We start from the raw sequence: 25,984 nt of genomic DNA, 5'->3' as shown, positions 1-25,984 counted from the left end.
AGACTTAAGATTGCCAAAAAAGGGGAATTTCAGTGTTTACTTGGGCTCTCTATTTTATGGTGCCAGAAATGAAGTGATGGTTTTGAGCTGTAGTTAGTTTAAATTGTACGTAAAATCTCCAATGGTCCCACTACTGTTCCTAATGATACAAAGGCTAAGGCTATGAATTTGACATTTTCATGGATTTTTTTTTTGGGGGGGGGGGAGGCTGAACTAACTAAAAGGCAATTTTAGTATATTACTACTATTTTTTCTACTACTATTAAAGCTAAGGAGATTAAGAGTATTAGGGAGTTAAATCAAAACACATTATGTCCATGTAATTTGTCAAAAGGAGCAAAAAAGATTGTTCCGGATAAATTGCCCATACGCCCTATTGGAAACCTTTATTTTAATAGTGTGTTCTGATTTAGTTCACATTCCCCTGACTTTCCCTGAAATCTTCACCCTAATGCCCTTAGCCTGAGGAGTATTAGTAGTCATGGTAGCAGTAGTAGTTTTAGTGGTAGTATGCCCATAGTCTCTTTCGGTTAGTTTATAATTCCCCTCAATATGCCCTGAAATTTTCAACCTAATATTCTTAGCCATTCCCGAGATATTGCTTATATTCCCTTTTAACAACCTGCATGCACTTCTTGTGTTTTGATTTAATTGCAACTCCCCCCGCCCCAAATATTCCCTTAAAAATTCCCCTTACAGCCTTAGTAGTAGTAGCAATTTTAGCAGCAGCAGTAATGATGTTCACATAGTACTCTTTGGTTAGTTCGACAACCAATATAGTGGGACATATACTGGAGACCTATTAGTTATTCTGAAGATATCCCTGGAATCGTTGAAGCTAAAGAATTTAAAAAATTTAAATTAGGTTAGGTTTTAACGATAGTTAGGTAAAAGTTTTGGTGGAAAGACATGCTGCGATTAAGTTAGGCTTTAAGTTCATCAATTTCTGATTATATACACCCTTTTGAAAATTTAGATACACTTAGTATATTTTGCATAGATATCGCGCCTTGATGTCTTGAAAACCTCATCTATTTTGATAACCTAGATGTATTTAAACTAGTAGCTTTGAAAATGTTAACTTAATACCTTCTGTCATTCTTAAGATATTATTGAGACTTTGTATTGACATTGTTATTAGTGAAATTCGTAAAGCAAGAAAGGAGTATGGTGCTCTCGTGCTCAATAAGCTACTGTATTCTAACCTTAAGAATTTCTACATATGCATCCAAGATCTCATGGCAAAAGGTCTCTTCAAAGTTTTTCTCACTAGATAGTAATGGTGACCCAGTGAGTGCGGATATCATAAATGATTATTTTGCTTCAAGTTGTAAAACTCACCCGCTACTCCAAAATATGCCGGCCAACAGTGCGTTGAGTGACATTCCTGTGATTTAAATACATCAGACCCAGCTTAAACTCGAAAATCTTGACACAAATATGTCACTACACCCAGGTGATATCCCTACCAAATTGATTGTGAAATGCGCCCAGTATTTAAGTGTACCTCTAAGTGCAATTTTAACCAATGTTTTGTAGATGGTATTTTTCCAGTGTGTTTTAAACGAGCTATTATATTACCTATACCGAAAAATAAGACCCCAAAAGTCCCCTCTGACTTAAAACCAATATCGAAAATCCCTATTTTCTATAAAATTTTGAAAGTTTTATTTACAATTTCCTCTTTGACGATATTCAAGATAAAAGTAATTCAAATCAGTTTGGCTTTAGGCCGAATCATAGCACCACGCATTGCTTAATTTATATACTTGACACTGCTTTCAAATATCTTGAGTTAAATAGTTCTTACGTTGAGGCTGTTTTTGCTGATATTAGCAAAGCCTTTGACATCTTGCATCATGAGACAGTTATTGATAATGCAAGGGCTTTAGATGTCAGGGATTTTGTTTTACGTATGGTAGCTAGTTTTTTGTCTGGTCGTGAGGAATGTGTAGTCCTCCCTAATGGAGATTCATCAGGTTCTACCTCGATTTCCTATGGAGCACCTCAAGGGACTAAATTAGGTACTTTAAATTTTTAATCGTTTTTAACATGTTTTACCAAATTTCGACAACGCTTTTGAATTTGCGGATGATTTGACGTTACTCAACCTTTGTCAAACCTCTAATACTTCCGTCGTTAAACTTGACTCACTCATTAACAACTAAAAGAATAATCTTGACAATGTTAAACTCAACCTAAGCATACCTAAAAACAGTTTAATGCTATTCTGCTTTTTAAAAAATATACCCCCAATCAATAATTACCTTTGCATACCAAATTTAAATACTGTTAAACTGCTTCGTGTGCAGTTGGACAATGACCTTAAATGGAAGTTCCACACTTTTCACTTATTTAAATATGGTAGTTTTCTCATTGAATCTTTCTCCCTTCTCAAACGGCTCTCCATATCAATCCAGAACCTCAAAATAATTATTGTTGTTATGTAGACCCTGTCTTGAATATGCTTGCCCTGTCTGGCACCCTGGGTTGACCAACGCCCGTTGTTCTAAAATTAAAAGCATTCAAAAAAGAGCAATAAAAATTATACTGGGGACGTCCTATACTATATATGATGAAGGTTTGGCTAGACTTGAACTTACTACACTGGAATCACGAAGTCACATCCTTACCGTGAACTTTGGTCACAAGTGCCTTAGTTCAGACTATCATCGACGTCTTCTTCCCCCTTTCAAAGGAAATCTCCCGATTCTTCCTAATACAAGACAGAATACTCGTAGATCTCCAAATACCCAACTTGACTTGCGTCCCCAAATGTTGACCACGAGGTACAAAAACCCTTTGTTCCCTATTTTGTTTCGCATTTTTATAATTGATTTAACTTTGTTATTATTTTTATCATCTGTTTTATCATTGTAACGGTTCTGACGTGCTTATGCTAGCTTGTGTGCTTTTTTACCCAATAAATCATATTCTATTCTATTGACGACCGGTATCGAAATAGTTCCTTTAGATCTAATTTTAAAGCAATATAAACTTTCACTAATAGTTTCAACTGTATACGCTTTCCCAGTCCCAAACTAGATTTTGTGTTTCGTTTAATTGTGAATGAATTATCAGTGTTTTCTGTTAATTATCAATTATCAGTGTTTTCTAATTAGTGTTTTCTGATAATTGCTGTTGATGTACGTTTATAATTTTTGTGTTTCTTTGTGTACATGGCCGTATTTTTGGCTTTGAAGTACATTTTATCTTATTGCATGACAATTTTCACTTCCAGCACGTTTTATTTGCTAAAGCACTTTTCCTTTTTCTCTTCTTTGTCTCTAATTTAGGTAGCCTATATCTACAAAAATTTTTAATGGTCTTCTTATAATTTAGGGCTAAATTACTAGAAGGCTTGTTAGCATTTTTCGAACTACCAGTCCAAGAAACAGAGAATGAATTTCTACTGTCTTTTGATGCTGAAGAAAGCCTGCATTCTGGTGGCTTTGTAAAGCTTCAGCATGCTGCGAAATTAGAAGAGGATCCCGTGCCTCAAGTATCTAACGTTGTTGCCAACTTTATAATGCTTTTAAGAAAAGCCTGTGAAGCCAAACCTGGGTTCTATCCTAATGTTATTTCAAAAATGAGCCCAGCTGCACAATCTGTGTTGCAGAAGTATTTGAGTGCTTTTAATGTAAGTCTTTTGTGATTCGCATGATTTCTTTTTTATCAAAAATATATAATTAAGAACTATAGATCAAAAACTTTATTTATATCGTTAAGAAGTCAAATTGACGTTTTATACTTTGTTATATTTTAGTGTTGAGGCTCTTTATTGACTACTTACTAGTCATATACTGTAGAAAATCGGTCACACCGCTTAACAGTCCTGCAAGCGCTAAAAAAAATAAATAAATAAATAAAAAAAAAAGACGGTATCTCCTCGAACTAAATCTGACAGAAAAGAAGAAACTGAGCTTCGCCAAAATGTAGTATCTAGCGAAACCCGAACTTCAAAAGAACTATACACGATGCCTCTTCCCTGAAGCGGCGTTCAAATCTTGATCCAGCAAGAGTTTCATACCTAATCATGTATGCCTGGATAAGTATTTGGTTTAGAATAGAAATCCAGCTTAAGATATATGTTGGCGCCACTCTTGTGGGCAAATGATAATAATAATGTCAAAAAAAGCTTACTAATTGGTAGAATCTAAAATCCTGGGCACAGAGTTCTAGATTTTAGAGCTCTATGCGTAGCTGTAACTTGTTCCAGATTAGCACCGATTTTTATGTTTGAACGAGAACTACCTGGATGATTGACGTCTGGGCAGACGTGTACCTACTCGTGCAAGTTTAACTTGACAAGTATGTAAACACCGCTTTTAGAGTGTTGCAGATGCTGCATGTTTGGTAATTATATAGTCATTTATGAACTTCTCGCAGTTCAGACAGAGCCAGCCGATGGAGAAAAGCCCATGATTTAACCATAAAACAGTTTCTGAATGGTTTTGCAAACAGAAGTTACCAGGAAAGACTAAGAAATTCAAACAATTTGATTAGTTGACTACAAAATACCTCTGTCAACTGGTTAAGCAAAACAATAGAAGATAATCTCTTCTCAGCACTTAATGTGAGTCGGTCATTTCATTAACTTGACGGACTAAATTCGCGGACACTTTTTATAGTGCATCACTGCACACTAAACGAGCATGTCAATCGAGTGAAGTTCTCTTAAAGTGCCGAAGATAAAAAAAAAATGGATTTTCTGTGACGTACTCTCTCACCCCTAAAAGTACCCTGCTTATGTACCTGGTTTCTGTGATAAGTTACCCTGTCTCTAAGTCTCTGAGGAGGGTTTTTGCCAGCTCCTTCTTTTTCCTTCATTTAAACTCGAATGATAGATTAGGGAATTCCTAATTCATTCTAGTTCATTTTCAATTAAATACTAATTCACGCACAAGCGTTTATAAAGTTAAATAACCTAAAAGATCCAACTAACAAAGAACTGAAATATGCAAAGTAAGTAGGGTGAAAAATCATAGGTAGCGCAATAGGACTACCTAAGTAAAGAGCGAAGGGGACACAGTGTAATATCTATTTTTATTGTTTCTGACCAAAGCACTTCGTATAGAAGGATTTGTCATAAAAACTTCACAAAGAGCTCACTCAATTGGAAATTGAAACTTCTATTGCTCTTTTTAAGAGTCAAAATAGTTAGGAGGCTAACCAGCCCCCCCCCCCCAACGACCATCATTTCCCAGAACATATCCAATCAAAAATTTTGAGATGTCAATTTCGTTCAGCATATTTTAAGTCCAGTAATTATGTTTTTGGGGATGTCGACCCCCCCCTCCTACAGCGGTTGTGCTAGTTAACCATTGTTAACATATAAGGTTTCTATAGAAGGGATGGTCATATAAACTTTAGGGGAACTCATTCGGATGGAAATCGGAAGTTCTAATGCTCTTTTTAAGAGTAAAGAGTGGTCGAAGGGCAACTAGATCCCTCGCCCTGTGTCCTCTTTCTCCAAATGCATCTGATCGAGATTTTTAGATAACCATTTTGCCCAAAATAGTGTAAAGATCACATAAAAATGCCTCTGGGGTTGATACAACCCTCCAGAGCCTGGGGGTAAGGATTGTAAGTTATGTCCAGGGGACATAGAAGGTTTTTATGGAAGGGATGGTCGAATAAACTTTGGAAGAGACTCATTTAATTAGAAATTAAAAGTTCTAGTTCCCTTTCCAAGAGTCAAAAGTTATTGGAGGGCAAATAGCCCCTTCTCACGCCCTCTCCAAGTGCATCTGATTGGAATCTTGAGACGGCCATTTTGCTCAAAATAGTCCAAAGATCGTATGACAATGCCTCAAAGTTTGATAATTCCCAAGTTTCTACCTCAAGGTTTCTGTTTGTTCTAAGTCTAGTTTGAAAGTTTATTGTAATTTTGGTTTGTTTTGGGTGTAACTTACTTATTTATATTGATTTATGTTCGGTTTACACTTGAATTACAGTTCGACTTCATCCTTTCTTAGGTGTGATATAAAGAGCATAATACACATGCACTGCTAATGCTAAGCTGAGAACATGAGCGTGTTAGGGCTGTATGTTTTACAAGGTGCCCATTGTTAGCTTATAAGGTTTTTATAGAAGAGACGGTAGTATAAACTTTTGAGGAAGATTATTTGAGGATTACCCCGGGGCTCTGAGGGGTGATGACCACTGTCATCACTGTAGCTTCTAATATGCTAAGCTTGGTGCGAAGGCTTATCGTGCTATTCTTCCAAACCTTTTCCAACTGTAATAAAACACCCTGGGCCTTGACTAATCTACTTTTAACATCCTCACAACGTCCACCGTCTTTATTAGTAATACTACCTAACCAAGTGAAGCTATCCACTAGATCAATCTTCCTGTTACCCAACATCACCTCTACATCTTCACTTATTCCCGGTCTTAGTGACTTAGTCTTCTTAACATTAATTTTTACACCTATTCTTGCACCCTGAACTCGCGAAACCTCTAAAAATTCATTCATTTTGCTAAAAGTTTGGTCTAGGATGTTTTAATCACTAGCATAAAAATTATCAGAACTCATTTTTACAGAGGGATAATTTTACTTCCATAATTGATTCCACGTAGTCCCATTGCCTTTGGCGAGTACTCCCATTGAAAGGTAACAAAATGAAATGCGAAGCAAATTAATAAGAAAAAAAGAGGAAAATAGAAAAGAGCAGGTGGAGTTCAAACTGAATTTCAGTAAAAAAAAATAAAAAGTTTGCGATGAAAGTATTCTCCTATTCACTATCTAGCAGTTTTAAGGATGCAATCTACTTAAAAAAAGTAAAATGATTTTATTTAAATTGCCTCTACATTGAGGAAACGTAATCTTTTTAATTCCAGAAGGCGTTTAGAAAAACTCAGGTCAATAATTCCCATTGAAGGGTAACAAAATGAAATGATTAAAAAGTAAAATGTAATATGATTTTATTTAAATTGCCTCTACATTGAGGAAACGTAATCTTTTTAATTCCAGAAGGCGTTTAGAAAAACTCAGGTCAATAACTCCCATTGAAGGGTAACAAAATGAAATGCGAAGCAAATTAATAAGAAAAAAAGAGGAAAATAGAAAAGAGCAGGTGGAGTTCAAACTGAATTTCAGTAAAAAAAAATAAAAAGTTTGCGATGAAAGTATTCTCCTATTCACTATCTAGCAGTTTTAAGGATGCAATCTACTTAAAAAAAAAGTAAAATGATTTTATTTAAATTGCCTCTACATTGAGGAAACGTAATCTTTTTAATTCCAGAAGGCGTTTAGAAAAACTCAGGTCAATAATTCCCATTGAAGGGTAACAAAATGAAATGATTAAAAAGTAAAATGTAATATGATTTTATTTAAATTGCCTCTACATTGAGGAAACGTAATCTTTTTAATTCCAGAAGGCGTTTAGAAAAACTCAGGTCAATAACTCCCATTGAAGGGTAACAAAATGAAATGCGAAGCAAATTAATAAGAAAAAAAGAGGAAAATAGAAAAGAGCAGGTGGAATTCAAACTGAATTTCAGTAAAAAAAATAAATAAAAAGTTTGCGATGAAAGTATTCTCCTATTCACTATCTAGCAGTTTTAAGGATGCAATCTACTTAAAAAAAGTAAAATGATTTTATTTAAATTGCCTCTACATTGAGGAAACGTAATCTTTTTAATTCCAGAAGGCGTTTAGAAAAACCCAAGTCAGTAATTTTACTATAACAATTTAAATCTAGTTCTTGTACAGATCGCTTCAACGGCAAAGGTTGTGCTGTAATAGAATTCGAACAACCTCACGTGTGCCTTTACATCTAAAATCGACAAAAATAAAATTGCAGAAAATGAAGAGTAACTATGGGAATACATGAGATAAAATTTCTTTTTCTTTACATAGTGACATAAAAGTATCCACGCATTTCATACATTTCAAATATTATTCCTTCTATGGTATTTTTGAAAATAGAATTCTATCCCAAAGGACATAAGACTAATGGAAAATATTAATCAGCAGGTTAAAATATTCCCTTCTGTGATCCTTTTCTTTTTTTTCAGTCAGATTTTGAATACGCAATTTTGAAAAAGTTACACGGATGTAGTGCAATAGACGATATAAGCATCGCTTTCTTTTATAAGTCCAGATCGTCTCGGCTTGTACAAGCAATGCATCTTCTGAAAAACTCAAAGCCAAATTTTGCGAAAGCCTTGGAAAAAATGTCTTACAACAAAATTAACGATTTCAATCCTGAAAAATTTAAGATACGAAATAGCCATTACAACCACTATGAATATCGCACCCAACCTTCCTACAATTATTTGATAATTACACGAGAACAAAATTAAAATTAAGGTTTTAATTTAAAATTTGTACTAATTAAATCAGAAAGACTCGTCAGGATGATTCACTAAGCTTGCTTACTTCATCTGCTTTTCTTCCTTGCAAATCATTTAACCGCATTTTTTCTCTGACCATGTTCATTCGTTCCCTGAAAAACACAATATCTATAAAAAGTATTCTTTTCATTTATGACTAAAATCGTAAAAAGAAACGAGCAAACTTTTAATTAAAAGAGTAAAAAATTATATATAAACAAACGTATGAACAGTTAGCCTAAGCAGAGGTGGTTTTAGGAGAGGGACAAAGGGGCACTTGCCTCAGGCGCAGAAATTCTAAAGGCACAAAATTTCAAATAAATAATCTAAATGTTATTACCATTTTGTAATTTAGAAATTTTTTTTTTTATTAAAATAAAGTAGAGGTGCACTTAGCACACTAAAAAATAAATAAAACAACACTTTAAAAATAATTATATAATAATTTAAAATAATTAAATTAATATGGTTAATAAATGGATATTTGTCAAAATTATGTCTGAAAATTCTCTGCGAGATATGAGAGAGGGGGCGGGGCACAAGTTAAAATTTTTGCCCCGGGCGTAAGAAAGGCCGAAACTGGCACTGGTCCTCAGCGTCTGGATGCTATTATGGAATGAAAAAAAAAGAACTAGACAGAACAGTTAAAACACTTAAAAACACAATGGAATGAAAGAACTAGACAGAACAGTTAAAACATATAAAAGCACAGTGGAATGAAACAAAGTACTAGACAGAACAGCTAAAACACATAAAAACACAACACAAAAATAAAAAAGCGTTACACAACAAAACACGAAAGGGAAAAGACAGTAACACCATCAGGGGGAAAACACGATCAAACAGTATCACGATCATTTTAAATAGCTCATGAGTATCGCTATTTACAACCAAAAGTATCAACAAAATGGTACCAGTACCACCAGCATTGGAAACTGGACTATAAGCCTGAAATGGAAATAAACAGTACAATGAAATTTTGGGTAAGTATGTAGTTGACAACATAATTGTCCCCAACGAAAATGATATCACAGCAAAACTAGTTTGAGTAGTTTCTGGCTCTTTTTAGAAAAACATCACAACAAAACAAACATCAATTTTGAGTAGTTTCTAATTCTTCTTAAAAATTACTGGAAATTTATTAATAACCATTCCTGAATCAGCTACAAGTGCAAATTTTTTCTCACTAGCCAGTTTGTTTTACAAAAAATATTTTTTAAATTTCGATTACTATGGTCTGTTTTGAGCTCTTGCAGCCCTTTAAGAGCTAAAAATAAAATTTACCCAGATGGGATTTTTCGAAAAGACATGAAAAAAAGGTATCAAGTAATGCATTCAATTTCATCCTAAATACATTATGTTGTCCACGAAAAATTCACCGAATTTAAATTTTTTTTTGTGTGGTGAGATTGCGTTATTTTTACACCATTATATAACCAACAAACTCAAAGTAGAAACAATACAGAAAATCTTTTCAAGATAGTTGGAATCAATTCAGTGGATATTTCGGCCCTATGTCCGAGGTCTGTCTTCAGCACAATACGAGAAAGAATATATATATATATATATATATATATATATATATATATATATATATATATATATAAACTTACATTAAAATGTGAGAATTAAAACTAATAAAGTTTTTTAAAAAACTTTAAAAACAGCCCTAGCATCCTTACTTCAACGAAGTTCAACCGGACTGATAATATTTTTTTTTCTTTCTCGTATTGTGCTGAAGATGGCCCTTGACATAGGGCCGAAATATCCACTTAATTGATTTCCACTGTCTTGAAAAGATTTTCCCTATTGTTTCTACTTTGTGTTCGTTTGCTATGGAAAGGCAGTGTGGTCTTCATCGCTATTTTCATTATACAACCACAGTTGAGTCAAAATTCAAATAAAAGCCAATTTCAAAGAAAAATATCAGCAATCTTAGCTTACGGTTATGTTTCGAAAAGACTGTTTTTATATAGTTTAGAGTCATATTTGGCTTCACCAGAAGGACACAGGAGGGGCGATTGCCCCTCCGAGACCTCGACTTGCCCCCCTATCCCAGCTGAAATTTGTATCTCCAAAATCTTGTTAAAACTAAGATGAGTCTGGATAATTCAAGCATTCACAGATACAGATCACTTTCCTTTAGTATATATTTACCTTTGCGGTACTAAATGGCTCTTTTTTCAGTTTTCACTGTCATTTTCACATGATTTGGGAAATTTGGCTCCTACTTTGCCCCCATCACCCCCTCCCACCCTAGGATTTTTACAAAATTACACCACTGCAGGGGGAGGAGATTCTTGGATGCTATTTGATTAGCAGTGTTCATCTATACCAAAAATAGTTTCGGGTTTTCCCTTCTACCCTTAATACTTGGGTGGTGATTTTTAATTTTTTTTTTTTTTTTTTTTTTTTAATTGCTGGTGGTCCAGACCGAGATAAAAACTAGAAAAATTCAATTTTGCTAATAAAGCCTCAAAAAATTGTTAGGTTAACATAAGAAACAATCTAATTAGAGCTCTTCCTACTTTTTTTCTTTTTGATTTTTAAAACAATTTTGATCATTCATTAAGAGAAAGAATTCTGGTGAGATGAATAGTTAAAACTGAGACTAGCGAATCCCGTGATATAAGTATTATTTTCTTTCATTGCGGGTTACGGCTGTGGGCTTGTTGTTAAATTGAATACTACACAAGGTAAAAAAAATCTTTGCTAAACAAAAAAATTGTTTACATTATATTCCATCAGAATTTTCTCTTCCCACTTTCTCTGAAAATGGTTTAAAGAAAAACACCGATTTGGCAAGTAAACAGCCCAGGTAATAGCGGAATACACTTGGTAGGTGCCTGACAAACAAAGGAAAAATAGGGCTGAAGATACCCGTGCCATTTAAACAAACACTTGAAAAACTATAGGTTCAATGACTATATTAGTTCTATGACTATCTATCTTAGATCTTCTGCCCTAGGAATGACGCATCGACGGATAATAAATAGACTTATCTATTAATAAATGAACTAACATCATTTTTATACCATATTTGCCTCTTACTCAATGGGACTATCTGTCTTGGCTTTTTCTACAATTAGCCATGGCTTGACGCCCACAACTATTCGATTTCAATTCAAATTTTTGCCTCTCCAATTTTTTGCACCGCTAGGAATTATTGTTACTACAACTATCAAGATTATAAATTGCCTTTAGCAATAATGTGAGGCCCTAACGCTGCTAGAAATGTATCATGTCTGCCCTTGGTAGTGTAACACTCCTTATTGCAGCCTTTGTTGTTACCAAAGGCTTGATTGTTGCTACGATAAATGGGTTTACAGAAGAATATCTTTAGCAGCTGGCTGACAAGAGGAAGAAAGAGAGCAGTTGCTGCTAGGAAATGCTCTCCTGTCAGCAGCTAATTGGTTCGTAGAAAATATCTTTAGAATAGAAGTACTATATTATCAAGCAAACTCTCTTAACATAAAACTGCCGAACTTATCGCCGTCAGTCAGCTAGCCTACTTAAGCACATAAGTGAAATATTAAAACATTGCCTACAGCGGTGGCCTGTCAATCAAACTGGCCTGTCAAATACAGTGAGCACAATGAATAAAATGAAAAAAGAATGGGGGCATAAGTAAAAACATAAGTACTTTATACAAAACATACACCGACGAATCCAACTGGCCTGTCAGATAAAAAGAAACAACAGAACTAACACATTAACAATATAAACGATACACTAACATGATGCATTACAAATTACATTTATTTATGATTTCAGAAAAAGTTGGCACAAAACTCTTTCTGTAGCGCTCAATTTTCGCATTATTAGGATTTAAATCTTTTTTTTTGTGCTTTTGATCGAGGTAAGCTTTTCAGAGTTGGACAATATTAAAATTGAGAAATTTTGGACGGCGTGCACAGTTGGCGCTGTAATCGAGCGTTATTTTAAAAGATTCAAAGACAATACAAAAGATTCAAAGGAAGTAGGCACTACATTAGAGGGACTAAAGCTCTGAGCAGAGTAGGGCGAATGAACAATGTTAGGTTTGTATTGCCTCGGGCCGCTTGGTGCTCCAATAAGATGTCAGTAGGAGCATGAGTAGAATTTTCTTTTCTTAAAGATTTGAAATATTAACTTGAAGAACATTTGAAAAAATAAGTTAATGAAAACTGGCTAACATTTATTTTAATAGTGCCGCAGAGCTATCGAATAAATATGATGCGATTAATTTATTTTAGAGTAGCCAATTTCTTGGGATAGAAGAATAATTCTTTTAGATTTTATTTTCGCCCTCTGTCATTCCGGCCGTGCTGCAAAACTAATTTTTTGGCTGCTTAAAAAATAAAACCTAAATTAGTGAAATTTTTATGTTTTTTGGAAAAAGCCAAAGAAAGAATGGCCACGCTTACGATAGCTGTTCTTATAGAATACAGAACCCCAACTCTTAAACTGGTCGTAAAACATTGGTAACAAATAAAAAAATAACAAAAACTCAATTGATGAACCCTCCAAAAAATCTCTCCTGATCCTCCCCCCCCCCAAAGGATTATTTCGGTACCCCCCCTCCCAATAAAAATCCTGGATACAACCCTGTATATTAGCTCTAATTCAAACCCCCATATTATGGGGCTTAAGCCCAACTATATGGGGCTTTAGCGAGCGGTTAGCAAGAGGAAGCGAAAACAGAGAGTTCCCTCTTTGTGTTGCAACGCTTGCTGTTAGCAAGAGCTCGACCGTTAGCAACAAACAGTTTTGCAGAAAAATATATTTAGTGAGTGACTCCAAAGTAGAAGAAGAATAAAGAGAAGACAATGCAACTGCAACTTTTCCTGCTGGCAACCGCCCGATCGCTGGCAACAAACGGTTTAGCTTTAGGCTACCTATAGTGACTGGCCGACAAGAGGGGGTAGAAGGAGGGAGTTCTTTCTTCTTGCCACTACGCTTGCTGCTGATTGTTAGCAATAAATGAGTTCGTAGAAAATACCCTTATTGGGTTACTGATGAGAAGAATGCAAAGAGAACCTACACTTCTTGTTGTAACCTTAGCTGCCTCTCTTTGTAGATAATCTCTTCTACCGGCATGCCTGAATATTTCGAGATCAGTGCTGCTAAGCCGCCAGCTATACTTCCTAAAAAACTTCCTGAAAGATATACAGACATTAACACTTTTCTAAAATCGTCATCGGGTTGGATTTAAGTCTCAAGTAAAATAAGTATAAGTGAGTTAAATTGAAACTGTTATTACAACCCAACAAAATAATAATCAAACCCTACAAGTTAATTTCCAATACCAACACGAAGAGACTTCAAAAAACCTTTTACATTACCTTGTTGACGTTATATTACATCACTATTGTGTTGCAATTTATTGACATTAGGGAAATGACGTTTTACTACACTATATTTGTGTCATACTAAGTCTTATAACTGCCACAAATAAATCTGGAAACACGATAATGTCTGGATTTGTGGAGTAATATGAATAAGCAATAAGTGTTATTTTTGCTGCAATTATTAACAGATCTCTGACGTATTCTATACTCAACATTATAATGTTGAGCATTGAGCAACAATATAATATCTTCTGTACTTGTAACATTGTAATTTGATATATCTATTTGACAATAAGTTTCTTTTTACCTTTTATTTTGTCAAGATGCCAGAAAAATAAAAAAGAGTTGATTTTAGGATTTTCCACAAATTAAACCAAAGCGAAAGTATTGTTTAAAGTATTGAAAGTATTGTATAATGTTGAGCATTGAGCAACAATATAATATCTTCTGTACTTGTAACATTGTAATTTGATATATCTATTTGACAATAAATTTCTTTTTACCTTTTATTTTGTCAAGATTCCAGAAAAATAAAAAAGAGTTGATTTTAGGATTTTCCACAAATTAAACCAAAGCGAAAATATTGTTTAATTAAATTCCTTAAAGCCATACTTATATCGTTTCTTTGACACAATACCGTTTGAAAACGTTCTTAAAATTGGACAAGTTCTCTAAATAAATTTGAATTAGCATATTAGAAAACTAAGTTTTGTCAACTGGGAAAAAAATTATAGCGGGAAAGATCGAGCTCCCTGTGTAATAAAAATAAAGCTAAAACATTAAGAACAAGCATCGAATTTAGGAAAATTTCAAGTTTAACATAAAAAATGGAGCTTGGTGAAACAGCTGGATAATATAATTCCTGTAACAAGTTTACCAAGAGAAGATTAATCTTATGTGAAGGCGAAAACATTCAAAAATAAACTTTAGCAAGATGACAAAACCCAGTTATTTGAACGAGAAGGGCCAAGTTCAGATACTTAATAAAATGTACAGCAGTCAACTTATTCCTCCGAAAGTCCTTCCTAGCTTGTCAAATTACTAGGAGTTGGCCAATTAGCCACCCTCTTCCCAATCAGTAGGGATGAACAACTGACAATTGCAATGAGTTGTAATATATAGGCGACAGGATATTTTTTTTTCCTGGTATTACTGTTTTCAGTAAAAACATGAATGACACTCAAGCGGTTTAAAGAGTTTGAAGGGGAATTGCCCCACTCTTATTTATGATAGTTCTTATTAATAAACCTACTATATAAGCCATGTGATGTTATTGTGTTGTTGTGTTCAGGCTAACGTTATGAACAAAAAAAGAAACAGACTTTTCGAAAGATAAATAAAGGTAAAAAAAAAGGTAAAGGATACGGCATTAGACTTTACAGTCCGTACCGGCGGTGCTGATCTCCGTTTCTTGGCCCTTCAGCCAGGAAGTGCAATGGGGGGTTGGGGGCCAACTATCCTGTGCTTTCGCACACCCTTCCTGTTTACCTACCCCAGATTTCTCCAGGTACTCATTTAGAGCTGGGTCGACTCTGGCTCACAGTATCTGCGATCTCCATCCTTGAAGCGATCAATGTTTTTGATTTTTGTTCTTTTTAAGTTCCAAATGAACAGAATTATCTATGAAAACTTCTGTTCATTTTGAATTTGAATTATTATTTGACCTTTTCAGCCTTTTATTTTCTTTTTATTTTACTGGAATTTTTCTGTGGAGTCATTTGTTTTTCTATTTTTATTCGTATATAATGATATTTTTACTCTTTTTAAGTCATATTTTAAGAATCATTTTGAGGTCAAAACATCTGGGAAACATCCATGTATCTAATATATGTTACAATAAAATTATAGTAAAAAAACAAGAGTACATAGAAATTCAAAGCTAGAGCTGACTATATTTAATAATTTTAAAACCGAATGAAAATAAAAATACAGCAGTAGACATTGTCCAAAGTTCAATTATTTAAAAACCATATGCAGCCTTCGAGAAGAAGCAGACATGATAAACAATATTAAATTTCTAAACATAAAGACGCAATTTATTGTTCACGTTATTTTTCAAATTTAAGCCCTCATTGCGTGCTTCTCTAGGAGGGAGGCCGTCGCGAATTATAATCACTTGATGAAATTGTGGGAATTAAACCTCATTATAGATAAACCTAAAATGTTGAATCAATATTTAATAAACGGATCAGTCAGGTAGACTTGAATTTCTTTTGTGGCTCAAAGTGGGAAAAACAGTAAAAAAAAAAAAAAAAATCCAAATTATGTACAAATTTGGAAAATTATGGAAAAGACCGTGAAATCTTAAGATTTTGAGGGGTTGACGCTTCAATCCCAAGTCTTGTATGCACGTTTTAACATCCAGCAATGGCATTGTTAATGGCAATACAAAATATGCGGCTATGTTAAACTAAGATTTAAACAAATGAGGCTATAATTTTAATATTATTTTAACTAAATTTTGTTCACTCTGAACACAAAATCCGGAATTAATACAAAATGGCAATACAAAATATGCGGCTATGTTAAACTATGATTCAAACAAATGAGGTTATAATTTTAATATTAATTTGACTAAATTTTGTTCTCTCAGAACACATGATCCGGAATTTATAAAAACTGGCAATAATGGCCAAATTAAAAAAAGAATTCATTTATTTAAACCTGACCCGGCAAGTGCCCTCTCTGTCCCCCCTCCTAATATCGCCTCTGATCTCCATGCTAAATATCCACAAGATGAATAGAATATTGTTTGTCGATGATGGTTTTCATAGCCTGAGAGAATGTTTATATTACCCATAGAGAAAAGTTCCAACCTACCCTTAGAAAGTATAAATACAAGCTCAAGAAATTCAAATAAGTAGTTGAAGGGTTTTATGCAGGCTGTGGTGTTGTTGTTATGTAATATAACACATACAAATATATACGCTATACATAATATATATACCACTTATAAATACAGCATTGAGTATAACACAAAGTTCAACAAACAAAAAGTTCGAACAAAGTTCAATCCAATTTTAAGTTTAGTTTAATATTGAATTAACTATAAATTTGATTTAATGTCGATATTAAATCTAATAGTGTCACACTGAACACCCTTCATTTTAGGAGACCTAGTTTTGTTAATGTATCTTCGCGCATCAGTTTTAACTAATTGTGAAAGGGACTAATTTTGTCAATTTTTATTCCAGGTTTCAATAATTTTCATCAATTGGAACAATATTATTGAATCTATATTACCTAATAGGCAAGCATATATTGTAACCAAGCGTCATGTCACCTTGAGGGGATTAACCGTAGTTTGAATAATATTTTTTCGAACAATGGGTAAAATTTTCGGTACTCATCTGTTATAGAGGCAATACTTAAGAAGTAAAGTTAAGTAAAAAAATACCAAAACATGATAAAAACATAAAACTTTAGGGAAAAAAATCGGTCTATTTATTTGCACTACTGGTTTCCAGCTTCACGCTGTCCAAATACTTTACCCCCCCCCCTAATTTGAAAATATATAGCCCCAATTATAGAAGTTTGAAATGTTCTGTCACCTGCGATTTGTCTTCCACTAAGAGTAAACTAATTGTCTTTCAATACAGACAGATGAAACCGGTTTGTTCTCGAAAATTACACAGCGTAATTCTTAAGTGTTGCCGCTATAACAGATAATTACCAAATTTTCTAGCTTAAAATGAAACTCCTACTTTTATTAAGGGATCTTATAATTGTAAAATGAATCTAAAAAAGTAATCCAAATTCCAATTTGTGACCAAACAGCTCTGAGATAGTGGAGATCACCCTACAAAGCCCCGTATTTTAGATACTTACGTTCGAATTTCATGCATAACCCCATCTAGCAAGGCCCAAAAACTGTAATAGCCTAGAGGCTCTGGGCTATTAACCACTACCAGCAAGAGAGCAGGAAGCATCTAAATTTAAAAAAAAGGGAATATTATAACAATTAACAAAAATTTGCTTTTAAAACGTACGAGGGCTCCAGAAACCATCCCTTTAGGAAACTTGTATTTCCTTGCATTCCTTGCCTTGCATTTCGGGATAAAAAGTGTAAATTTTCTCTGCCTGAATCCTACTTCGTGTAGTATCCAACGTATATTAATGCACGCTTTATATCACGTGTGTGTGTCACGGAAAAAAGGAAGCATATAAGTTTTAGGAAAAAATGAGAATATTATAATTATTAACAAAAATTTGCTTTTACAACCTATGAGGGCTCCAGAAATCATCCCTTTAGGTCCTAGTGAAAGCCTTGAAAAGCCACCAACTGAAGCTCCAGCAACTGTAAATTCTAATACACCAATTCCTCCTCTATATGCCCCAAGCATAGTTAACGATAATCTAAAAGAAAAGAGTCAAAGTCAACGGCTGAAGGATTAATTTGTTAGAACAATATGATTATCTGGGAGGAAGGGCTTTCCAGGGAATATATACGTACACGAAACACCTAGTAGAATGCACCTTCAAAAACCTTTAAAAGAAATTGACCCCTGCAAACTTGTTTCAGAGTGGACGTACTTGAGCCTAGCCCTCCTTCATCCTCGCTGATCGTCTGCTAGCACTCTATAACTAGGTTAAAGGGGCCACGAGGAACTGGTGCTCTGAAATCTAGAGCACATTGTTAGTGTCTAGGCGCATTTGTTCCCTACAAGACACAATATCAAAGAGGGTTTTCCTCACTATTTCAGAATCACACTGGTAAACACTATCAGGATAAGATAGTTTTATTTTTTTAAATAATTTTTGCAAACAATAAATGTAGAATCTTCAATTCTTACCAATTAATAACGAAAACAAATTTTGTCAAACTTAACCATTTATAATCTCAATGAAAAACTCAAAATCTCTTCATTCAATTTTCAATTTATTTGCCACTAGAAACGATAATCGAAATAGTATCACTCGTACTAAGATTTGGGTATTAGATGGTATAAACAAGTTAAAAAAGAATTAAGTGAAAACCTAAAAGAACTGAAAAAGATTAGATCTCCCACCCTGTTTGAATTTTACAATGGTCTTACATTGCCATAATGTAACACAAGCTACTTAACGTAAAAACATAAAACGGTATATGATTGGTCCGCTAAAAATAATCCATCAATCAGAAAGAAGTTGACATTTTTCCGGATCTGAAGTGAAGTAGTGTGATCGGCCTACTTAGCCAATGAGAAACCACTGTTATTCTTTGGCGAATCCGGTTATTTTTCCAAATCAATTTTGGTAATCAAAGCAGGCAAACTTGTTAACATTTTCTAGAAAAGCCTTTTCAATTTGCATTTTAAAAAAAGAAGATTCCTAACTAAAAAAGAAAAACCTGTTATTACTTGTACAATTTTGCCTGAGAAACATTGATGTGCTTTCCATTTCTCTGTATTATACTCAGTGATTTTATCAAAAGCTTAGAAATTAAACCCTTGCGCTGGGCTCAGAAGAAATGTGAAATCTTGATGCTTAAGAAATGAAATAAAATTATTAAATAATATATAGAAAAACCAAGTTTGCGCTAGTATTCTATTTATTGGGCTTTTCAATATATTATCGTATATATTTAAGGTTCATTTTTCCGAATTATATATTCCGTTTCAGTTAAATATGACTCAGCTCAATATGAGCAACTTGTTCCGCCTAAAAACTCCTGAGAAAAATACCCACATGGGAGGTTTGTTTTAGTTGATACTTCTCCATCGCCTTATTGCATGTTGCATACTCACTTTTCTACTTCCTAGAAGAATGGTTGTGCCCAACAGCTTTTGAGTTCCTTCTATAAAATTTGATGTTGAATAACCACGTTTTCACTTGTTGTGTTTAAACGTAGAAAATTTCATTTTTATGCCAAACATTTTCACCTCTCTGCAATCCTTCAGACAAATTAAAAATGAGGTTGGAGAGTACTGGGGGGGGGTGTAAGTTAACCGATAGTCCTCCCTTGATTCCTGGGAGTTTTTAGACTCCGTCTGTAATATGGTTGATGCAGAGTGATACCACCCCTCGTATTGCGGGCAATTTTTTCTATGTAACATTTCTGATCATATTGGGATGCTTATCAGTACAAAATATAGAAAGGACGGTAGCATTTTGAGCGTAAGGAGGAAATTTCTTGGGGAGGGGGGAGTTTCAAAAGAGTTGTCTTGAAAACCGTTGAATTGACGACCCTATAGCTAATTTTAATATTTCAGATACCCCCTTCCTTTCAAGTAAGAATAGGAAGGGGGCATTTTTTTAGGGGATGATTATCTTTCTCAATGCACTGTTATCCGAATGTTTAACTTGAACCTAAAAAAGGGGGACGAACTAGGGAGTAATAGTTTCCTTTGTATTTAGAAGAGCTTTAGATCAAATGCCTCGTAGTAACAAGCTGCAAGTAAGGAGCAACCCTGGTCAATAGGAACCCAAACTCTAAAATACAAAGTTTTGTTTATAATATATATAATAACATAATATATTAATCATGCTGGTTCTAAACATAAAAAATGTATTAATTTTAAAGTTGTTACGCATTGATATTGGCATATAAAAAATGGATATAGTTTTAGAAACAGAAAATAAACGGCCAAAAAACTGAGGCAAATTGATGGAATAAAATTCAACATGCAGGAGAGCACAACTAACGAAAGAAAAAATTCTAAATAACGCGAAATTTCTCATTTTTCTTACGAATTGAAAGATTATTCAGATGATATGAGCACTCGGGGGTGAAGGCCCCTTCTTATTGCCTAAGCGATAGTTTATTTTGGTATACACTTTGTTTCGAAAATTAAATACACTAAACGAGCTCTTTTTCTTGAAGCACTAGTGTGAAAAACTTGCTTTTCAATTTAAAGTGTAGCGTTTGAGGATGGATGGTACTACCCCTAGATGGGCATTCTTTTTTGAATTGTTTGTAGTCGATGCTGTGTATTTTTTCGTATAGTAATAATCTTTTTCTCCTTGTTTTTCTCCCTTTTTGCACTCCATTGTTTTCACTTTGTGTGTTGATGGGTAATCAAATATTTCCTTCATTCATTCATTCATAAAAAAATCAAATAAAAGAAAATGGCGACACTATAACTAAAAACAAACAGAAATTAATCCTATAATAGAGTGGCTGCCCCCTCCTCAACCCCCCACTCTTTAAACTGAAATAGGACATTTTGTCCCAATTCTCTACCAACGACTGTTCAAACACGAGGATCGTTAAATCGGAAAAAAGCCTCATGATGCCTCCTACCAGCCGCATCTTCACCACATTCTATCATCAATATAAATGAAAAAAAAAATATGTGTTTGTGTGTCCTGTATGTATTCCTCCATTATACTCTTGCAAAGGTTATGCATATGTATATGTTCCACCTTTTTTCCCGATGTCCTGTAAATCTGTCAAATAACTTCAGCACTGACTGAAATTAGCGATCCCTGGACTTGGAATAGATGGCATTAACCTAGAGAAGCGGGATATAATAATCCTAACTCAATTTTCTAAATGCTTTAAAATTTAAAACCACAATCGGTATTAACACGCCATGGGTGATTTTCAGCAGGGAGGGGGTGGTTGAGATCGCAGCAAAGCACGATAGATAAACTAGTTAACTGATAAAAAAATTAAATAATATCAAATTGGCTATTATGCCAAAATTCCAAAGATGAACTTAAAATTCCAATATACAATATAGAAAATAGTGTGTTTTATAACGAAACTTCTGTTCTGGTGTCATCTTCCTCCTTCAAAAAGAACACTTAGTGTTAAAACACATAAGATTCCTTGATTCTTTAATACATAAGATTCCTTGATTCATCTCATTAAGATTGATTCATTAAGATTCCTCGACTTTTTGGGGTGTTTTCCCTTTTCAAAAAACGGCAAAAATTTTCTCAGGCCTATAGCTTTTAATGGGTAACATTAAACTTAATAATTTCCATTTATTTTGAATCACCACAAAAATTCATTATTTTGATGGATGTATTGTTACTAAAAATTCCGTTTTTAGAGATTCGGTTACAATTGGTAGGAGCCATTCTTTACTTACTCTTTGTTACTACAAACTGTTTGATAAGAAAAAAATCTTACATCTCAGGGAGAATCAAATAGAATTTAGCTTATATGCCTGGAATGACATTTTTTGCACTGTTATTATTACATTTCAAAGTTTTTGTTGACTGCTACTTTCTATTTTGCTCTGTACTTTCTATTTTGCTCTGTACAATGAATGACGATTCATGGCATTTTCACAACGATTCATGATATTTTCAGGACGATTCATAGCATTTTCTAATCTGTTATTACTGAAATTCCAAGTTTCTTTTGAGCGTTTTCTCTTTTGCTCTCTAACGTGAATGACGATTCATGATGCTTCTATGAAAATTCATGATATTTTCTGAACTATTATTACTGAATTTCAAAGTTTCTATTGAGTGCTACTTCCTATTTTGCTCTCTAACACGACTGACGATTTTCGGTCTTAATATATAATAAAGAGAGAGCAACTCACCCTAACGATCCAGTGAAAAGGCCAAGCTTGATTCCTGTCCTTAAAAATGCTTTGCTACCATTCAAAGTGATCTTATTTTGAAGCATTCTCTAAAAAAAAATCATATATGAATAGGTAGCTCTTTTGCTTCCTCTACAATATCAGGTGTCTATAAATATATCTAGCTATCTACATCAATATATCAAAAATAAATCTATCTATCTATGTATTACCATATGTACAATTATTTGTCAATAAGTCTGTTCATATCAATTTTTTAGAACTTAATTTTTTATAATACAGTTGATTTATTACAGAACTCAAGCGATTAGAGCTATGTAGGGGAACCTAGGTAGCTGTACATACCTAGACAGTATTATTAGTAAGATTGTGGATGCAGTGAAGATGTTAGAAGCAGTATAACTAAGGCTAATGGCCTTTTTTTAACAGCTGAAAAAGTTTGGAAAAACAGGAAAATGATTTTGAACCAATATTCGAATATTACAACCTACAGTGATGAAAGTGGGTAAGTATGGTTCAAAAACATGGGCACTTCGAAATATGGAGGGGGATTCACTATATGTTTTCCAGAAGAAATGTCAAAGAATTCTTTTGGATACCCATCTGACTGATCGTATATCAAACAGTAAGTTGTACGATAAATGTGGTTCTATACCATTTTCTAGGGCTATAATGAGAGAAAGGCTGAGATGTTTAGGACACGTTCTACGGATGAAGGATGACAGATTGCTAAGGGTCGTCTTTTTCGGCCAACCGTCTTAGGCTAAACAAAAAGCAGGTCTCCCCAGTGTGTGAAGAGGTCACAAGGAAAGATTTAAAGAAAATTGGAGCTTTTTGAGAAGTTATTAGTCATGAGTTATTAGATAAGCTTTGGCATGAGTTATTAGATAATATTTAAAAAGACTGAGAAGCGCACACCACTGTGCGCTTCATGGCATCACAGTGCCACTTCATGGCATCACAGTGCCACTTCATGGCATCATGAAGCTTGGTGCTGAAGCGAGTTGCTGGTATTTGTGCATTTGTTTCATTTTTCATCAAAAGTTTGTTCTAGATTATCATTTGCAAACAGGAACATTAATTACACCAAATTTGATGTCTTGGACAAGGTCGTGTACAAAAATTTCTGATATTCTTTTTCTCCTTTTCATAGAAGAGGATTCGTAAGAATCAAACAGCTCGTGGTAATGAACCGAAGTAAGGAGCGACTCAGTCTAATAGAAGTTGTTCTAAAAAAAATGTGAAAAAAGGAAAAAATATTGCATCAAGAATTGACTTTTCTCCTAAAGTGACCGCACCAAACCAATGGTCCAAGAAGAATGGGAGGAGGTTCATTTAAATGGAAATTAATGGACATGTAAAAGGAAAATAAAGGAAATTAAAGACTGCCCCAAAGAGGACCAAATTTCTACGGACTGAAAATTCTGAGATATAAAATCGAATTAAAACCATTAAAAACTATGTATTGCATTCTTCAGTTGTAGCGGCAATTATAGTGAAAAAGTATACTGAAAAACAAAGCGAATATTTCAGTAGGACAACAACCTCCCTTTTTCGGGGGGGGGGGGGGGGGTCAAACCCTATCGGCATCATTAGGGAACATTCCTATAAGAAAGGTTTGTTCGAAAAATATGCCTTTAAAACCGTTAAAATAATGACCCTTTAAGTAATTTTGGATATTCTACCCCCAACCTTCCGAATCAACTGCTGAAGGGCACATTTTTTCAGGGATGGTTCTTACTCTCGAAGCATAGTTCTACGAATATTACACTGTTTAGCAGTTCAGCGATGATGTGATGATGTAAGCAAATATTAGCACATTAGATGTAAATAAAAGGTGAGAGAGAGAGAGAGAAAGAGAGAGAGAGAGAGAGAGAGAGAGAGAGAGAGAGAGAGAGAGAGAGAGAGAGAGAGAGAGAGAGAGAGAGAGAGAGAGAGAGAGAGAGAGGAGAGAGGTTTATTTAAACAACATCGTAGCTAACAGCTAATTTGCGTTGCTTCACAATTCTAAACAACAAACTAACACAAAAAAAGAAGAAAATAACAGTGGCGAATAACAGCTTCAAAATCTTCTGTTTTGTTGCACAGCAATCTAGTGTTGCAAACGAGGAAGTTAGGAAGGCCACGACGGGCGTTGAAAGTAACAGGTCTTAGGATGGGAGGCGGCTCATTGGCATAGTCGTTAACGGGCAAACTGTCGAAGTGTTCGATTACGGGTAGGTCTGTGAGACTCGATTTAGTCGGTCTGCCTACATTGGCACGGGTGTCACTTAGAGCGGATAAGTTACTTGGTTCCACTAGGGGATTCCTCCTCTCAGAGACGCGTTTACCACTTCTGTAACCGCGACTCGTTTTAATGGGAGGCTTAGAAGTAGCTCTACTGTGAACAGTGCTGCCATCTAAAAATTATTAAAAGTCACCAAGTTCAAAAGGTAGATGGCGCCACCGTATACAGGGGTGAAGAAAGGTCCAATAAAGTATCTTTCCTGTACTTAATTTGCATATTGATGGCACAGAAAACTGTCAGGTGTAAGCGAAGGAGTAAATGTTAGCCCTCCTTAACATTTAACAGAACCCTAAGTGAAACGAATCATAGTAACCATAGAAAAAAATCATGTAATTCTTGTTGCCTGTGGTAGTAAAAAAATTTAAGTAAAGAGCAGCCATTGTCAATAGAAGCTCTAAAACGTTTTAGTCATAACATATGCTACAACAAAATACTGTATTCGCTCTGATTCTAAACATGCAAAATGCAGCAATTTTAAAGTTACTCACTGAAAGCTATTAGCAAATGAAAGTTTGAATAATTTTAAAAGAAGGAATTGAATTCTTCATGGTAATCTCGAGGGAAACTGTGCAATGAGATTCAACGTGTATGAGAGACCTAAAGGCTATATCTACAAACTTTAAACTTTCCTTCTTTATTAAATGATGAGTATATTGTGGGAAAAAACAGATCCCTCGCTGTTTCAGCGAGTTAGTAACGAGATCCTTGATAAAATAAGAGGACTATTTCACCTCCTCCACATAAATTCAAGATGTAGCGAGCCAGAGATCCGTCTTTAATTATATACCTATTGTGCAGAGATTATTCATGCTTTAAAATGTGCATAGTCCGTGGCTGTTAAGAGTATTAAAGTAAAAACCAAAAAATTCGGTTGGTCTTCAAACCCTCTACTTCAAAAAGCGTGCTCTGACTCGAAGTTTGGCTGAGAATCTGGAACGAGTGTGGCAGGCCGAAACCCGGCGCAGTGAATGGTTCATATATTTTGCAAACACAGATTCAACCGTGAACTAAGTCTGCACATGGCAGAGGTGGAAATTAATAGTGCTAACAAAATATCTGAAAATCTAAATTTGACATGGAAGCTACGTCGTAGTCCTTCTGGTGTTCCGAGCTCTGGAGTTATTCCTGTATCTGAGTGGGTTAGTCATTTTTCTGAGCAATCAAAGTGCCCTCATAGTAACGCTCAAGTTGAATTTGATAAAGAGATTGAAAGTATTTTACAGACACAGCCGAAAACGGGCAGGGTTGTTGTCTCGTCTGGTATGATTAAAGATATAGTAAGAAAACTGAAGAAAAAATCATCGTCTGGGTACGATGGGCTTTGTGCGCGACATTTGGAATTGGGTACTGCCTTTGTATTTGAGCATTTAGCTTTGTTATTTCAGATGATATTTTGTTCGGGGGTTGTGCCTGATAATCTTTGTATTGGGGTAATTACACCAATGTTAAAAAATGGTAAATCAAGTTTTAGTTGTAATTCGTATCGTCCTACTACGGTGTCGAACGTATTATCAAAAATTTTTGAGCTGTTGATTATTCATGAT

The 25,984-nt window shown here is 34.5% G+C and overlaps 2 protein-coding genes across 2 annotated transcripts in view; one reads left to right on the top strand and one right to left on the bottom strand.

Moving 5' to 3' along the window:
* Nucleotides 1–3,701, top strand: part of LOC136042175 (exportin-2-like) — a 77,846-nt gene extending 74,145 nt beyond the window's left edge. The window contains exon 14 of the mRNA XM_065727107.1: nt 3,343–3,701. Within this exon, the coding sequence (XP_065583179.1) occupies nt 3,343–3,655 (313 nt within the window). The 3' untranslated portion in view covers nt 3,656–3,701. The remainder of the gene's footprint in view (nt 1–3,342) is intronic.
* Nucleotides 3,702–8,309: 4,608 nt separating this feature from the next.
* Nucleotides 8,310–25,984, bottom strand: part of LOC136042164 (complex I assembly factor TIMMDC1, mitochondrial-like) — a 46,873-nt gene continuing 29,198 nt past the window's right edge. Inside the window, exons 3-6 of the mRNA XM_065727090.1 lie at nt 22,154–22,242; nt 17,896–18,029; nt 13,367–13,481; nt 8,310–8,456 (exon numbers count right to left, since the gene is read on the bottom strand). Coding sequence (XP_065583162.1) covers nt 8,363–8,456; nt 13,367–13,481; nt 17,896–18,029; nt 22,154–22,242 — 432 coding nt within the window. The 3' untranslated portion in view covers nt 8,310–8,362. The remainder of the gene's footprint in view (nt 8,457–13,366; nt 13,482–17,895; nt 18,030–22,153; nt 22,243–25,984) is intronic.

The sequence above is a fragment of the Artemia franciscana genome, unplaced genomic scaffold (assembly GCF_032884065.1).
Source record: "Artemia franciscana unplaced genomic scaffold, ASM3288406v1 PGA_scaffold_74, whole genome shotgun sequence".
Classification (NCBI taxonomy): domain Eukaryota; kingdom Metazoa; phylum Arthropoda; class Branchiopoda; order Anostraca; family Artemiidae; genus Artemia; species Artemia franciscana.
The sequence above is the reverse complement of the archived record's forward strand: the minus strand, read 5'-3'. Positions and strand labels throughout refer to the sequence as shown.